Genomic DNA, 16930 nt, shown 5'->3' with positions numbered 1-16930 from the left:
GCTTGCGTAACTGCTTCGTGAATCTGGCCCCCCCCAAACCTTCACGGCTACGGCTTGTAGAGTTCTCTCCGGATATCCACTATCTCTTCCAGGAGATAAATGACGTGAGAGATTAAGAAGCAAGTAGTGTATTATGCAGACTAATAACAACACAACACCTTTCCTATGCTCCTATAATATTTATATTTCTATACTAAACAATTATTTATTTGTAAAAAAAGACAAATGTATAATTAAAAGTAAAAACATAGCTACTGAAGAGGAAGAATGTCTCTCACTAGGGGAAGAATGTCTCTCACTAGGGGAAGAATGTCTCTCACTAGGGGAAGAATGTCTCTCACTAGAGGAAGAATGTCTCTCACTAGAGGAAGAATGTCTCTCACTAGAGGAAGAATGTCTCCTACTAGAGGAAGAATGTCTCTCACTAGAGGAAGAATGTCTCTCACTAGAGGAAGAATGTCTCTTACTAGAGGAAGAATGTCTCTCACTAGAGGAAGAATGTCTCTTACTAGAGGAAGAATGTCTCTCACTAGAGGAAGAATGTCTCTCACTAGAGGAAGAATGTCTCTCACTAGAGGAAGAATGTCTCTCACTAGAGGAAGAATGTCTCTTACTAGGGGAAGAATGTCTCTCACTAGAGGAAGAATGTCTCTCACTAGAGGAAGAATGTCTCTCACTAGAGGAAGAATGTCTCTCACTAGAGGAAGAATGTCTCTCACTAGAGGAAGAATGTCTCTCACTAGGGGAAGAATGTCTCTCACTAGAGGAAGAATGTCTCTCACTAGAGGAAGAATGTCTCTCACTAGGGGAAGAATGTCTCTCACTAGAGGAAGAATGTCTTACTAGCTGACAGTTTAACAAGGTGTGAAGGATAGGTTAGGTTGTTGTTAAAGCAATAATCTCCGTTTAGGTCTGATAAAGACCTTTTTTGCCCTCTGTAATCCTCTTTGCGCTATCGCTCACAGGATGAGTATGGCGCTATACAGTAGACAGGAGTGGTGATAGCAGCTATACAGGAGTGGTGATAGCAGCTATACAGGAGTGGTGATAGCAGCTATACAGGAGTGGTGATAGCAGCTATACAGTCGACAGGAGTGGTGATAGCAGCTATACAGGAGTGGTGATAGCAGCTATACAGTCGACAGGAGTTGTGATAGCAGCTATACAGTCGACAGGAGTTGTGATAGCAGCTATACAGGAGTGGTGATAGCAGCTATACAGGAGTGGTGATAGCAGCTATACAGGAGTGGTGATAGCAGCTATACAGGAGTGGTGATAGCAGCTATACAGGAGTGGTGATAGCAGCTATACAGTCGACAGGAGTTGTGATAGCAGCTATACAGTCGACAGGAGTTGTGATAGCAGCTATACAGGAGTGGTGATAGCAGCTATACAGGAGTGGTGATAGCAGCTATACAGTCGACAGGAGTTGTGATAGCAGCTATACAGGAGTGGTGATAGCAGCTATACAGGAGTGGTGATAGCAGCTATACAGTCGACAGGAGTTGTGATAGCAGCTATACAGGAGTGGTGATAGCAGCTATACAGGAGTGGTGATAGCAGCTATACAGTCGACAGGAGTGGTGATAGCAGCTATACAGTCGACAGGAGTGGTGATAGCAGCTATACAGCAGACAGGAGTGCTGGTTAGTCTTCGTAGAAAGGTTTTAGTCTGAAAAGGATAGGACAGTCTTCGGTTTGCGGGATAGGTTAGGTTACAATGGGTTCGATGCCCAATCAGACCATTCACTATCCCTCCCAGGATGTCATTGGGTGGGCAGGAAGACATGCTCTCACCAGCATGTCTTGTAGTAAAACAAAACCCTGTCCTAAGCCGGAAGTAGACCTCTTCCACAGCCTGCTTGTCTGTGGTTGAGTCACTCATATAGAGGTACAAGGCTGCTTGTCTGTGGCTGGCTTATTGCTCACACAAATCCACCGTTGATTTGGGTAACTTAATGTTGTAATGTCTAACTACACGGGAGTCATAATATTGTTTTTGGCTGCACCCTATACACCCACACCCTGTACACCCATAACCTGTACACCCACAACCTGTACACCCACACCCCGTACACCCATAACCTGTACACCCACAACCTGTACACCCACACCCCGTACACCCCACACCCCGTACACCCCACACCCTGTACACCCCACACCCTGTACACCCCACACCCTGTACACCCCACACCCTGTACACCCCACACCCTGTACACCCCACACCCTGTACACCCACACCCTGTACACCCACACCCTGTACACCCACACCCTGTACACCCACACCCTGTACACCCACACCCTTTACACCCCACACCCTTTACACCCCACACCCTTTACACCCCACACCCTTTACACCCCACACCCTGTACACCCCACACCCTGTACACCCACACCGTGTACACCCACACCCTGTACACCCACACCCTTTACACCCCACACCCTGTACACCCACACCCTGTACACCCACATCCTGTACACCCCACACCCTGTACACCCACATCCTGTACACCCACACCCTGTACACCCACATCCTGTACACCCACACCCTGTACACCCACATCCTGTACACCCACATCCTGTACACCCACATCCTGTACACCCACACCCTGTACACCCCACACCCTGTACACCCCACACCCTGTACACCCCACACCCCGTACACCCCACACCCCGTACACCCCACACCCCGTACACCCCACACCCCGTACACCCCACACCCCGTACACCCCACACCCCGTACACCCACACCCCGTACACCCACACCCCGTACACCCCACACCCCGTACACCCCACACCCCGTACACCCCACACCCCGTACACCCCACACCCCGTACACCCCACACCCCGTACACCCCACACCCCGTACACCCCACACCCCGTACACCCCACACCCCGTACACCCACACCCCGTACACCCACACCCCGTACACCCACACCCCGTACACCCACACCCCGTACACCCACACCCCGTACACCCACATCTCAGTTAACACACAGCGCACGAAGGCGGTCACTCTAAGAGGAGACGGCGAGGGCCTCTCCACAACACGAAGACGACCACAGTGAAGATACAGCCCGTCCTCCGAAGATAACCAGGTAAAAGCCCACTAAGTTTGGCAGTCAGAAGGGCCCTTGGCACTGGCAATCACTCAGTGCTGCCAAAACCATAGCGACCCACACAGTAAGATTGGCAGCAACATTATTACCAATTATCAAATTACTTTGGCCTAATACAGTCACGTATTGTATCCTACACCTGCAGCTGCTGGAGGTTGTTGAGAGGTTGTTCGGTAGTTAAGGTTAGTGGGTCGTTGTCTTAGTGTGTTGCTTCAGTTACTGTGTGTGTGTTGCTTCAGTTACTGTGTGTGTGTTGCTTCAGGTACTGTGTGTGTGTTGCTTCAGGTACTGTGTGTGTGTTGCTTCAGGTACTGTGTGTGTTGCTTCAGGTACTGTGTGTGTTGCTTCAGGTAGTGTGTGTGAGTGTTGCTTCAGGTACTGTGTGTGTGTTGCTTCAGGTACTGTGTGTGTGTTGCTTCAGGTACTGTGTGTGTGTTGCTTCAGGTACTGTGTGTGTTGCTTCAGTTACTGTGTGTGTTGCTTCAGGTACTGTGTGTGTGTTGCTTCAGGTACTGTGTGTGTTGCTTCAGTTACTGTGTGTGTTGCTTCAGGTACTGTGTGTGTGTTGCTTCAGTTACAGTGTGTGTGTTGCTTCAGTTACTGTGTGTTGCTTCAGACACTGTGTGTGTTGCTTCAGACACTGTGTGTTGCTTCAGTCATTGTGTGTGTTGCTTCAGTCATTGTGTGTGTTGCTTCAGTCACTGTGTGTGTTGCTTCAGTCACTGTGTGTGTTGCTTCAGTCACTGTGTGTGTTGCTTCAGTCACTGTGTGTGTTGCTTCAGTCACTGTGTGTGTTGCTTCAGTCACTGTGTGTGTTGCTTCAGTCACTGTGTGTGTTGCTTCAGTCACTGTGTGTGTTGCTTCAGCCACTGTGTGTGTTGCTTCAGCCACTGTGTGTGTTGCTTCAGCCACTGTGTGTGTTGCTATTATCAGGGAAAAAGCGGAAAGACAACTTTGTTAGCACTTTGTAAAGGATTTGAGAAAGATATGAGGGACAGGGAGTTGGGATATGTCATCCAACTCTAACGAAACCTGTATATCTTCCCTTCAGCATGGCGGCTTCCTTTACATTAGAGATGGAGCACTGCGAGGTTGTCTTTAACAGTGATAACTTTGGGGTCAACAGCCTTCATGACTCGGGAAAGATGTACAAGTTGTCAGTGGAAACATTGATGAATCCGAGTCCTGGTTCTAAGCCCTCTGGTTTACGAATTTGTAAGTACTGAATGATGCATTGTGTATGTATACCACAACGACCCATAGTCATCTCGCCATACATGTGTGTACATGAATTATTTGCATTTAGGTCATGTTTACACTAGATTGACATCAACACATGTCATGTGCGTGTCACGTGTGTACACCAGGAGGTACACACACACACACACACACTTATTACTGCCTCTACATGCAAGCTCACCTGCCGACCTCCCCCCTGGGCCAGTAAGTGGACCCACCCCAGCAAGCTCACCTGCCGACCTCCCCCCTGGGCCAGTAAGTGGACCCACCCCAGCAAGCTCACCTGCCGACCTCTTCCCTGGGCCAGTAAGTGGACCCGCCCCAGCAAGCTCACCTGCCGACCTCCCCCCTGGGCCAGTAAGTGGACCCGCCCCAGCAAGCTCACCTGCCGACCTCCCCCCTGGGCCAGTAAGTGGACCCGCCCCAGCAAGCTCACCTGCCGACCTCCCCCCTGGGCCAGTAAGTGGACCCGCCCCAGCAAGCTCACCTGCCGACCTCCCCCCTGGAGCAGTAAGTGGACCCGCCCCAGCAAGCTCACCTGCCGACCTCCCCCCTGGGCCAGTAAGTGGACCCGCCCCAGCAAGCTCACCTGCCGACCTCCCCCCTGGGGCAGTAAGTGGACCCACCCCAGCAAGCTCACCTGCCGACCTCCCCCCTGGGCCAGTAAGTGGACCTGCCCCAGCAAGCTCACCTGCCGACCTCCCCCCTGGGCCAGTAAGTGGACCCGCCCCTGCAAGCTCACCTGCCGACCTCCCCCCTGGGCCAGTAAGTGGACCCGCCCACGCCCACTTAGGGGCGTGGGCGAGGGTGGGGGGGGTCAGGGGTGCCCCCGGGGGAGGGGGGCGGCAACATGGGCGTGGCGCCCCCGTGGACACGCACCGTAGCCACGCCTAGACGGGTACACTGAGCCTGGGAGCCAAGGGCGAGATTGGTGGAGCTGCGGGTGGGAGTGTCCACCTTGGGGTTCAGGGAGGGATAGCCGCCTCTTGCCTCCACTATGGTGATATAAGCCCTCAGGAGCCCAGACCTTCCTCCTGTCTGCTGCTGCTGCTCTCTATGTTGTATGTTGTATGATGTGTGTTGTATGTTGTGTGTTGTATGTTGTGCTCTGTATGTTGTATGTTGTGCTCTGTATGTTGTGTGTTGTATGTTGTTCTCTGTATGCTGTATGTTGTGCTCTGTATGTTGTATTCTGTATGTTGTATTCTGTATGTTGTATGTTGTATTCTGTATGTTGTATGTTGTATTCTGTATGTTGTATGTTGTATTCTGTATGTTGTATGTTGGGCTCTGTATGTTGTGCTCTGTAGTGTTGTATGTTGTGCTCTGTATGTTGTATGTTGTGCTCTGTATGTTGTGCTCGTATGTTGTATGTTGTGCTCTGTATGTTGTATGTTGGGTTCTGTATGTTGTATGTTGTGCTCTGTATGTTGTGCTCTGTATGTTGTGTTGTATGTTGTGCTCTGTATGTTGTGTTGTATGTTGGGCTCTGTATGTTGTGTTGTATGTTGTGCTCTGTATGTTGGGCTCTGTATGTTGTGTTGTATGTTGGGCTCTGTATGTTGTGTTGTATGTTGTGCTCTGTATGTTGTGTTGTATGTTGGGCTCTGTATGTTGTGTTGTATGTTGTGCTCTGTATGTTGTATGTTGTGCTCTGTATGTTGTGCTCTGTATGTTGTGTTGTATGTTGTGCTCTGTATGTTGTATGTTGGGCTCTGTTTGCTGTGTGATGAATGTTATATGTTGCGTGTTATTTGGATTGTATATATATATAGTGTGTGTGTGTGTGTGTGTGTGTGTGTGTGTGTGTGTGTGTGTGTGTGTGTGTGTGTGTGTGTGTGTGTATTAAGAATTGCTATTCTGTATTTGAACATGGGGGGGGGGAGCTTGACGATGGGGCGCCATACCTTAAAACTGGTCTCGTGTAAAGATCTAAAGGCTTCTATATTTAGGTTCCTGAATGATGTTCCGACTTTTGCCATCTTGGGGTTTGTTTCGTCAAATCATCAATTTGTTTAAATCATCACACGATCTATATGTCTTCAGTCTTCTCATTAATTTTGCATCATCTACAAATATCGACATAATGGACTCAACAATTGTAGGCAAGACATTTACATAAAGGAAGTCCTCGGCCCAATACTGCATGCCAGTCATACTTCTCGCCCCTCGCTGTGACTCTGATTCCCTGGTGGTAGGTACTCTCTTTCCCATGTTATTGCTCTTTCACTTTCTCTTAGTGGCTTCTCAAGTTTAAATTTTAGCATTTTATGTGGAGCTATGTCAAAGGCTCTTCGTCAGTTCAGCAGTGTACAATCTACCCAACCTTGCCTTATTTTTTGTTTTGTCATAGAACTCTAGGAGGTTCATTAGGCATGTTTATCTTCCCTAAAGCCATGTTGATGTTTGTTTACATACATAATTCTCTTCAGGGGGCGAAAAGTCTTACTCTGATTACTCTCTTGAATTTTTGGCAGAGGGGGGGGGGGGGATGCTTGTCAGTAATACTGGTCTGTGGTTGGTGCCGCCTCCCTGTTTTTCTCACTCGTGGAGATGGGATGAGAAGCAGGGAGCGGCAGGTCACAGGCACAGGTCACGGGCACACGGTGAAGGCCAGAGATCGCTAGTGTTGCCACCAGGAGGTAGCGAACACCTGCCACAATGCCCAACCACCACGATCTTGAGCACATCGGGTCGCGCCTAATGTTCAACAGCTCCCCAATATCCCACCATCAACCTTCCTCCCCCCACCCCCCCCCCCCATCCATCCCACCATCACCACTCCATCCCAATAATTGAACTGTAAAATGTAAACATCGTCCGCCTAACTGGTCCCATACCTTACGTCACTATGTCATTAAATGTGGAAAAATTCAAGAATTTTTTTAAGTAATTCAATCACAAATGTTCAGGGAGTGTGTAAGTATTTCATTCAAAATGACGGACTGCCAGACATCATAGGCAAGTTTCACACCTGCTGCTGCTGCTGCTGGAAGTGGGTGCAGAGGGTGGTCAACTGCCCCCCCCCCCCCCCGCCCACTGGGTGGGTGGGGGGATGCATGATAGGTGACTCTAACTATACGTAACTACCTCACCACAAGTGTAAATTGTTTAACTTAGACATTGTTTTGCTCCAGTTCTTGGGCCCAGTGTGTGACAATGACACCACGCGGCCACTCCCTCGCAAGATGGGAATGGGGTCTATATTTAAACAAATAAAACTAAATTTATCAAGGAACTCGATTAAGGTATAAAGTATAAATGGGGGGAATAAGGGACTCCACCTCTGAGTATTATATAAAAAAAAGTTGTTAGATTATAATAATTGTCCCCGTTAGTAACTGTTCTTCAGTTCTCTGTTTTGACTGCACAAAAACAACGGGAAAATGTCAGCAGTGACAGCTAACTTGTGTATTCGTGATTTGTCGTTTTTCTTTAAATAAATGACAACTTACTTCAAATTTTCCTTCAGCTGTTGTCTTGCTAATTTACGTCAAGCCAAGCTGTTGTCCTCTTCTGTAGTCATGCTGGTAGTGATGGGCTCGACAGTCAGGTGAAGTGGTGTGAGGCCATATTGGGTCAACAGTCGGTCAACAGTCAGGTGAAGGAGTATGGGGCCATATTGGATCAACAGTCAGGTGAAGAAGTATGGGGGCCATATTGGGCCAACAGTCAGATGAAGTGGTATGGGGCCATATTGGGTCAACAGTCAGGTGAAGGAGTAAGGGCCACTCTACCTAGAGCACCTTGATGCATGTGTGTCGGGGAAGGGCAGGTGGTTGCAGTTCTGCCATAGCATCACCACCAGTTGCAACAGAGAACTTGCAATGGGACTGGTTACGTTGGTGTGGTCTGGCCGAGGTGATCCCAGTCTCTGCTGCGCTTGGCAGACTCGCCCGCGTGCGACATAACTTTACAATGAGTTTACTTTTTGTTGACAGAGTCATGTGTGCACTATTGGAAGGTGAAGCGTGTGGTGAGAGGCCGTACACTATCAAGAATGAAAGTGTCCGCTCACCACTACACAAGCACCCACCCGCGGACTCAGCTGAACTATTTACGTAAGACCTGCTGATCTTCTGCGCGGTAAATCTTCCTCCCGGAGAGAGCTGTGTCTTGCATCACCTGTTTAACTTGCATTGTCGCGATGCTGAAGTTGTTTGCAAGTTATGTGTGAGAGAACCGCTTGTGTGACAAGGAGCGTTAAAACACGTTTCTTCTTAAGCCAATACAATGTAAACATGAGTTGCAGCCCCGCTCCTGTGCCAGGTAAGTCCACTACGGGCTCACCATAGCCCGTGCTACTTGCCGCTCCTGTGCCAGGTAAGTACACTACGGGCTCACCATAGCCCATGCTACTTGGCGCTCTTGTGCCAGGTAAGTACACTACGGGCTCACCATAGCCTCTGCTCCTGTGCCACGTAAGTACACTACGGGCTCACCATAGCCCGTGCTACTTGGCGCTCCTGTGCCAGCTAAGTACACTACGGGCTCACCATAGCCCGTGCTACTTGGCGCTCCTGTGCCAGCTAAGTACACTACGGGCTCACCATAGCCCGTGCTACTTGCCGCTCTTGTGCCAGGTAAGTACACTACGGGCTCACCATAGCCTCTGCTCCTGTGCCACGTAAGTACACTACGGGCTCACCATAGCCCGTGCTACTTGCCGCTCTTGTGCCAGCTAAGTACACTACGGGCTCACCATAGCCCGTGCTACTTGGCGCTCCTGTGCCAGCTAAGTACACTACGGGCTCACCATAGCCCGTGCTACTTGGCGCTCCTGTGCCAGCTAAGTACACTACGGGCTCACCATAGCCTCTGCTCCTGTGCCACGTAAGTCCACTACGGGCTCACCATAGCCCGTGCTACTTGCCGCTCCTGTGCCAGCTAAGTACACTACGGACTCACCATAGCCCGTGCTACTTGCCGCTGCTGTGCCAGCTAAGTACACTACGGGCTCACCATAGCTCGTGCTACTTGCCGCTCCTGTGCCAGTTAAGTACACTACGGACTCACCATAGCCCGTGCTACTTGCCGCTGCTGTGCCAGCTAAGTACACTACGGGCTCACCATAGCTCGTGCTACTTGCCGCTCCTGTGCCAGGTAAGTACACTACGGACTCACCATAGCCCGTGCTACTTGCCGCTGCTGTGCCAGCTAAGTACACTACGGGCTCACCATAGCCTCTGCTCCTGTGCCAGGTAAGTACACTACGGACTCACCATAGCCCGTGCTACTTGGCGCTCCTGTGCCAGCTAAGTACACTACGGGCTCACCATAGCCCGTGCTACTTGGCGCTCCTGTGCCAGGTAAGTACACTACGGGCTCACCATAGCCCGTGCTACTTGGCGCTCCTGTGCCAGGTAAGTACACTACGGGCTCACCATAGCCCGTGCTACTTGGCGCTCCTGTGCCAGGTAAGTACACTACGGGCTCACCATAGCTCGTGCTACTTGCCGCTTTTTGTTCCCAGTAGCTGAATCTAAAATAACAACAATGTAAACATGCGCGGAGGAGCTGCGCGCTGGACCATGTGTCACCGACGCCACAGAGTCTACCTTCAACAGGAACCAGTCTGTCGCTCCCACCCATCGTAAGGGTTCGCAAAAACAGGAAAAAACGGACAAGAAAATTACTTCTGAACGGGTGTTGTGAGCATTACCACTTCAGCTCTTACGTGCAAGAACTGGTGCAAGATGTCCAGCTCTGTAGGATGTTCAACTCTGCAGGATATTCAACTCTGCAGGAGGTCGAACTCTGCAGGACTGCAACGCCTCTTAATTGTCATATTCTCTAACCGCTGTCATCAATGTGACAAGGAGCATCCACAATCATTGTTGATGTCATCAATATAGACGCTCAATATGATCTGAGCTCTGAGTAGCTAACTGCAGGAAGAGAGAATGGGAAGATAGAGATGGAGAGCGAGAGAGAGGTAGGGAGAAGTTAGCTGCCATCACCCCTGATACACACTAAACGGGGTTCCGGGGAGAGATGGGAGGACACTTGCGTGTTAATATCCACCCAGGACAGGTGTAGGCAATGAATAAATGTTAAGTATCTGAACAGTTCTGAAACCACTTGTGCTTATTGAACAGAATAACTGGAGCAATGCCCCTTTCAAAGCTTCAGAAACTGGTGACCTGGCGAGCGTGCAGAGATCCTTTACTGCTAGAATCCACTCAATAAAACATCTAAACTACTAGGACCGACTAAAGAGCCTAAATCTGCATTCTCTTGAGCGCAGCGGGAGAGATACATAATAATTTACACGTGGAAAATAGTAGAGGGGCTGGTCCCAAACCTGCACACAGAAATATCATCACATGAGACCAGAAAGCATGGCAGGATGTGCAGAATACCCCCGTTGAAGAGCAGAGGTGCAACAGGTACTCTGAGAGAGAACTATCAACATCAGAGGCCCGAGACTGTTCAACACCCTTCCACTACACATAAGGGACATAACTGGCCGACCCCTCACAGTGTTCAAGAGAGAACTGGATAAGCACCTCCAAAGGATACCTGATCAACCAGGCTGTGACTCATACGTCAGGCTGCGAGCAGCCGCGTCCAATAGCCTGGTTGATCAGTCCAGCAACCAGGAGGCCGCGGGGACGCTAAGCCCCGGAAGCATATGGGGCATAACTGGCCGACCCCTCAAAGTGTTCAAGAGAGAACTATCAACATCAGAGGAATTGAATGAAGTAAGGTGCTGAATTCGAGAGAGAAGTACTTCCACAGTGAATTCCACTCGACCTTGAGGTACTCGATGGTCGCCCTCCAGATTCTTGGATCACACACCTATGGGGGCCTCGTAGCCTGGTGGATAGCGCGCAGGACTCGTAATTCTGTGGCGCGGGTTCGATTCCCGCACGAGGCAGAAACAAATGAGCAAAGTTTCTTTCACCCTGAATGTTCCTGTTACCTAGCAGTAAATAGGTACCTGGGAGTTAGTCAGCTGTCACGGGCTGCTTCCTGGGGGTGGAGGCCTGGTCGAGGACCGGGCCGCGGGGACACTAAAAAGCCCCGAAATCATCTCAAGATAACCTCAAGATAACCTATACAGTCTGAGGATATTGGGAGACGTGAGGACTGCTGCTCCTGTTGTTGTTGCTGCTCTAGTTTCTACTGCTCCTGCCCCCCGTTGTTGCTCTGAACTTGATCCTCACCTGTAAAGAACATGCGAGATCCTCGGTATCCTTCGATGTAGAAGTGGATGAGCAAGGCCGCCACAGAACTGATCCTGCCCACCTGCTGCACGACTGACCTCAGTTGACCTGGCCCTCGGTAAACGCCTTACTGAGCTGCTAGTTGCCATTGTGTACAACCTGCTGTTAGGCGCCGCGCTTGGACGCTCCAGCTGTTGCTGTGCTGCTGCTGCTGCTCTCTTGTTACAGAATATCCAGCTCTGCAGGTTGTCTTACTATGCCGTTACAGGTGCAGCAACAGTAATAGCAGAAACAGCAGCAATAGCAGCATAAACAACAGCGGCCGGAGCAACAGCAGCAGCGGCAGAAACAGCAGCAACAACAGCGGCAATAACAGCAGCAGCAACAACTACAACAGCAGCAGCAGAAATAGCAACAGCAGTAATAGCAGCAGCAGGAGGCGGCGGCGGCGACGGGGAGGTGAGCGCGGTGAAGTTGTGTTGACATGCCATCATTACCGGACACTTAGCGACGCCTCCAGATGCTTGCACCCACCCACAGTGTACTTGGTATGTCGGCTCCCGCCACCTGCTCCTGCTCTTGTTGCTGCTCCTGTTGTTGCTGCTGCTCTTGCCCCCGTTGTTGCTGCTGCTCTTGCCCCCGTTGTTGCTGCTGCTCTTGCCCCCGTTGTTGCTGCTGCTCTTGCCCCCGTTGTTTCTGTTGCTGCTGCTCCTGTTGTTGCTGCTGCTCATCCTGCCCCTGTTGTTGCTGCTGCTCATCCTGCCCCTGTTGTTCCTGCTGCTGCTGCCCCTGTTGTTGCTGCTGCTGCTCATCCTGTCCCTGTTGTTGCTGCTCCTGCTCTTGTTGCTGCTCCTGCTGTTGCTGCTGCTCATGCCTCTGTTGCTGCTGCTGCTCTTGCCCCCGTTGTTTCTGTTGCTGCTGCTCCTGTTGTTGCTGCTGCTCATCCTGCCCCTGTTGTTGCTGCTGCTCATCCTGCCCCTGTTGTTCCTGCTGCTGCTGCCCCTGTTGTTGCTGCTGCTGCTCATCCTGTCCCTGTTGTTGCTGCTCCTGCTCTTGTTGCTGCTCCTGCTGTTGCTGCTGCTCATGCCTCTGTTGCTGCTGCTGTCCCTGTTGTTGCTGCTGCTCATCCTGCCCCTGTTGTTGCTGCTGCTGCTCATCCTGCCCCTGTTGTTGCTGCTACTGCTGCTCATCCTGCCCCTGTTGTTGCTGCTACTGCTGCTCATCCTGCCCCTGTTGTTGCTGCTCTTGTTGTTGTTGCTGCTGCTCTTATTCCTGCCCGTTGTTGCTGCTGCTCATCCTGCCCCTGCTGTTGCTGCTCCTGTTGTTGTTGCTGCTGCTCTTGTTCCTGCTCCTGTTGTTGCTGCTGCTCTTGCGTCTATTGTTGCTGCTCCTGCCTCTGTTGTTGCTGCTCCTGTTGTTGTTACTGCTCCTGTTGTTGCTGCTGCCCCTCTTGCTGCTCCTGTTGCTGCTGCTCCTGCGCCTATTGTTACTGCTCCTGCCTCTGTTGCTGCTGCTCCTGTTGTTGTTGTTACTGCTCCTGTTGTTGCTACTGCCCCTCCTGTTGTTCATGTCATTGTCACTGCCCCCACGCAGTTGCTGCTACTGTTCGTGTTTTTGTTCTGGTGCTGCTACTTTGCGAAGTTCTGCCGTTATCGCTCCTATTGCTTTAACTGCCGATCCTGCTGGACCCCTGCCGATCCTGCTGGACCCCTGCCGATCCTGCTGGACCCCTGCCGATCCTGCTGGACCCCTGCCGATCCTGCTGGACCCCTGCCGATCCTGCTGGACCCCTGCCGATCCTGCTGGACCCCTGCCGATCCTGCTGGGACCCCTGCCGATCCTTCTGGGACCCCTGCCGATCCTGCTGGGACCCCTGCCGATCCTGCTGGGACCCCTGCCGATCCTGCTGGGACCCCTGCCGATCCTGCTGGGACCCCTGCCGATCCTGCTGGGACCCCTGCCGATCCTGCTGGGACCGCTGCCGATCCTGCTGGGACCCCTGCCGATCCTGCTGGGACCGCTGCCGATCCTGCTGGGACCCCTGCCGATCCTGCTGGACCCCTGCCGATCCTTGTGGGTACTTGGTACCGGTCGAACCGCTCGGTACAAATATTGGAGCTACAGTAAGGACTCAGCGGTGGGGGGGGAGCGTCCACCACCTCCAACACCGAGGTGGTAGTAAGAACGGTTGTTAGTGAGGAAGGTGTTGTAATTAAAGCGAGGATATTGGGTTAGCGAACAAAGAGTCAACTCCCCCTCTTCCTCGTCATCCCTCCCTCCCTCTCCCTCCCATTCTCACCCCCTCCCTCACTGATCCCTCACCGACCACAGAGACAAGGGGAGGGAGGCCCTGTAACGGTTGGATGTCTAAATTTTATATATTCAGGAAGCACGGCTGACAACACACATGGAAGTGTTCACGCTGCACAATGTTGCTTCACGGGGCACAATGTTGCTTCACGGTGCATATTGTTGCTTCACGGTGCATATTGTTGCTTCACGGTGCATATTGTTGCTTCACGGTGCATATTGTTGCTTCATGCTGCATATTGTTGCTTCACAGTGCATAGTGTTGCTTCACGCTGCATAGTGTTGCTTCACAGTAATACTCTCGCCAAGTCCAGCTTCGCTCAGCAAATATTTCTGATGTAAATACAAGTTTGTGAGTAGCAGTGAGAAGCATTTCACACACCAGGTGTGTAATGTGCATATGGAGATGTTGGGGAGAGGGAGGGAGAGACAGAGACAGACACACAGAGAAAGAGAGACAGGGGATGTACCCGGAGGAGGGTGAGAAGAGTGAGAGAGAGGAGAGCGTGGTTCAGAAGTGTAGTAGGTGGCGCTTGGGTGGTCAGGGAAGGCAAGCCACCCCCCTCCCTCACTGCTACACCCTGCCTACCCAACACTTCCACCCGCTTTGATGCTTACCTCCTCCTCCTCCTCCTAGCCTTCGCCTCTCCTACGTTGCGTCCCCAATTGGGCGCCGTCCCTGCAGCTCCATCGCAGGGAAGGAGGGGGGTAAGACATCAGTGGGGGGAAGGAGGAGGAGGTGTCATAATTACGAAGAGCACGCGTGCGCACCCCCAATTGGTGAAACTGTGTGACAACAAAGACGCAACAGCCTATAACTGGACAATGTTCCTGGCGCTGGTGAGGCGTCACGATACTACATTTCGTTCTCCCTTTTCCCTCTCGCTGGGCGCGTCTATCTTGTCCCCTCAAACTTCCCAGCAGAGTTCACGGGAGTGCAGCTTGAATCCCGCCTTGACCAGCAGGAGAGAGAGAGAGACACACACACGAGAGGAAGGAGAGGAAATAATGGTGGTGTTGGCAGCTGCATCAGGCGCGGTTGTATCGGGAGTCCCTCGCCTGACCTTGAGATGGAGCTGTCCACTGCCCCTCACATTAACCCTTGATGTGCTGATCGTATTTTCTCTTCGACACAATTTACTAATGGCCATTATATCCCCAAGAGCTGTTAGATGAACATGGCTGGTCTCTTGATGCTAAATAGACGGGTTAAAGCGAGTATGAAGCAGCATTGGAGTGTGTCTACCAAATACAGTAACAACTGGACCACCTCCCGTCCCACCCCGTCAACGCGCTCTCCCAACTTCACGATGCCATACCCGTCTCAACATATTTTTGCATATGCTTATTATCTAGTTGCCACGTATCTATTGGCGTTTAGAAACACGTATTTTAATATTAACATGTGATGTTATAAGTATATATATATAAAACACTGTTATCTTGCTGGTACTAATACGGAAATAAGGAAAAATGTTGGTAAATGAGAGGTCGGCATCGCTCACATAACACAGCTGTGGCTGGGGAGTGCGGACCGGGAGACGATCCCGAGGTGCCAGCCAGTACAATCTCCGCCACTTTTGATCTGCTTTACACTCTAAAACAGGCTGTTCTGCTTTAAAATAACACCCTCACACATTTACAATTCATGCAAACAACACACTCCAATAGGATATCATTCTAGAAGAGCATTATATCTGGTGTAAGAGGTGTAATGAAGAAGTGAGGTGTAGGGAAGGCGGCTGTGTGGCCGGCCTCGGCCACCTAACCCTAACACCCCAACCTTACACTCCTCTCCAGCCAAAATTCTGGCAAAAGGTAGCGTGGTGGGGGCGCTGGGGGAGCGAAGCCTTCGCCACAGCATCACCTAATTTAGACAGGCTTGTGGCTTGCTTCAACACGTCTCCAGAGGTCCTCCCACAGCATGTTTTAATGACAAACTCCCGACACTTCATGAACATTTTTGACATATTTGTAGAACTACTGATGATGCTAAGGGTGGGAGCAACCCCGCCACCGCCAGTCCTTTCCCATATCGACCAACACACATGTATACAGCGTCTTGATGCAGTAGGTGTAGCCAGGTGTCAGGAAGACAGCAGGTAGAAGGCTGAGGGTGACAGCTTGGGGTGCTGGAGACTGAGAGACTTGTACGACCCGGAGAGTGCGGGTGTTCGGCGGTGGTGGTGGCGGCCGCCGTGTGGACTATGGGGTGCTGATGGCAATGCCTCTCCCACTATTGATCTGATGCTGGCCCCCGTCATCATGGTGGAAAAGGGGGTGGGGTGTGCATGTCAGTTGGCAACACGGAGTATGAGGGGTGCATGGCGACTTGATTGTCAGGAAATCGAAGCGTGGCCGGTGTTGGTGTATAGAGGAGTGGATTACCGTGGGTGGCGCACGCCCTCTGCACAATGGGCGACGTCAGGTCACCCCATATTATATATCACTGAAAATAAGTCTTCCCTTGCTGTTAACTTCAACGTGGGAACTGAATGCAGGCTTGCTGGGACCGGTATCAGTAGTTATGTACTAATACAGCGGTATTAGGTATCTGGCTTGCCATGTCTAACAAGACAAGCACTGCCAACTCTTCATACCGACGTCACTGTTATAACTCAACGTGTAATGTTTATCCAGAATAATGAAGACTTGACATGCGTTACTTGTAGACAAGCGTTCATATGAGCTGCATCAACCCCCGTTACTGCCACATGTTCCCGGGAAGGCTGGAAGCGTCTTAAACATATCACACAATATCAGTTAATATTGTGTTAAATATTACAAGCATCATTCAGTGTCTAGGGGTATCTAAACACTTCATCTCAGAGGTGATTAGCAAGAGGAACTTGCACAAGCCTAGCGCCTCACAGAAAACGGAGCCCATGTGTGTGTTGGTGTGGTGTCATGTCCACCACCATCTGTTGCAGGTGGTGAGGGAGGAGGAGGACAGTGGGCGACCCACCTCCCGTCTTCACCAACCCAAGGCCGCGGCGTAGTGTTAACCTCTCCTCCTGGACTCGGTTTTAACATAAGCCAAACAAGAGTCGTCTTCCTTGGCCGCTTTTCTTCAGGGAATGTATGGCTGCCTA

General features: G+C 51.2%; 1 protein-coding gene across 1 annotated transcript; it reads right to left on the bottom strand.

The window, feature by feature from the left end:
• Window positions 1-201: 201 nt before the first annotated feature.
• LOC138351410 (spermatogenesis-associated protein 31H1-like) lies at window positions 202-11677 on the bottom strand. Its single transcript, XM_069303229.1, has 2 exons — window positions 11529-11677; window positions 202-823 (listed from the first exon to the last, which is right to left on the bottom strand). Exons 1-2 carry the CDS (start codon window positions 11675-11677, stop codon window positions 202-204), a joined length of 771 nt encoding a protein of 256 aa, XP_069159330.1.
• Window positions 11678-16930: the final 5253 nt, after the last annotated feature.

Source organism: Procambarus clarkii, chromosome 49 (genome assembly GCF_040958095.1).
Source record: "Procambarus clarkii isolate CNS0578487 chromosome 49, FALCON_Pclarkii_2.0, whole genome shotgun sequence".
Classification (NCBI taxonomy): domain Eukaryota; kingdom Metazoa; phylum Arthropoda; class Malacostraca; order Decapoda; family Cambaridae; genus Procambarus; species Procambarus clarkii.
This window is presented reverse-complemented; position numbering and strand designations above follow the sequence as displayed.

What these genes read in the sequence shown, in the direction of transcription:
- LOC138351410 (XM_069303229.1), bottom strand. Translation starts at nt 11,677, where the DNA reads ATGGCAACTAGCAGCTCAGTAAGGCGTTTACCGAGGGCCAGGTCAACT. An exon ending in ATCTCGCATGTTCTTTACAG is followed by an intron (nt 824 to 11,528) that starts GTGAGGATCAAG and finishes TTCTTCCTCTAG; the next exon opens with TGAGAGACATTCTTCCCCTA.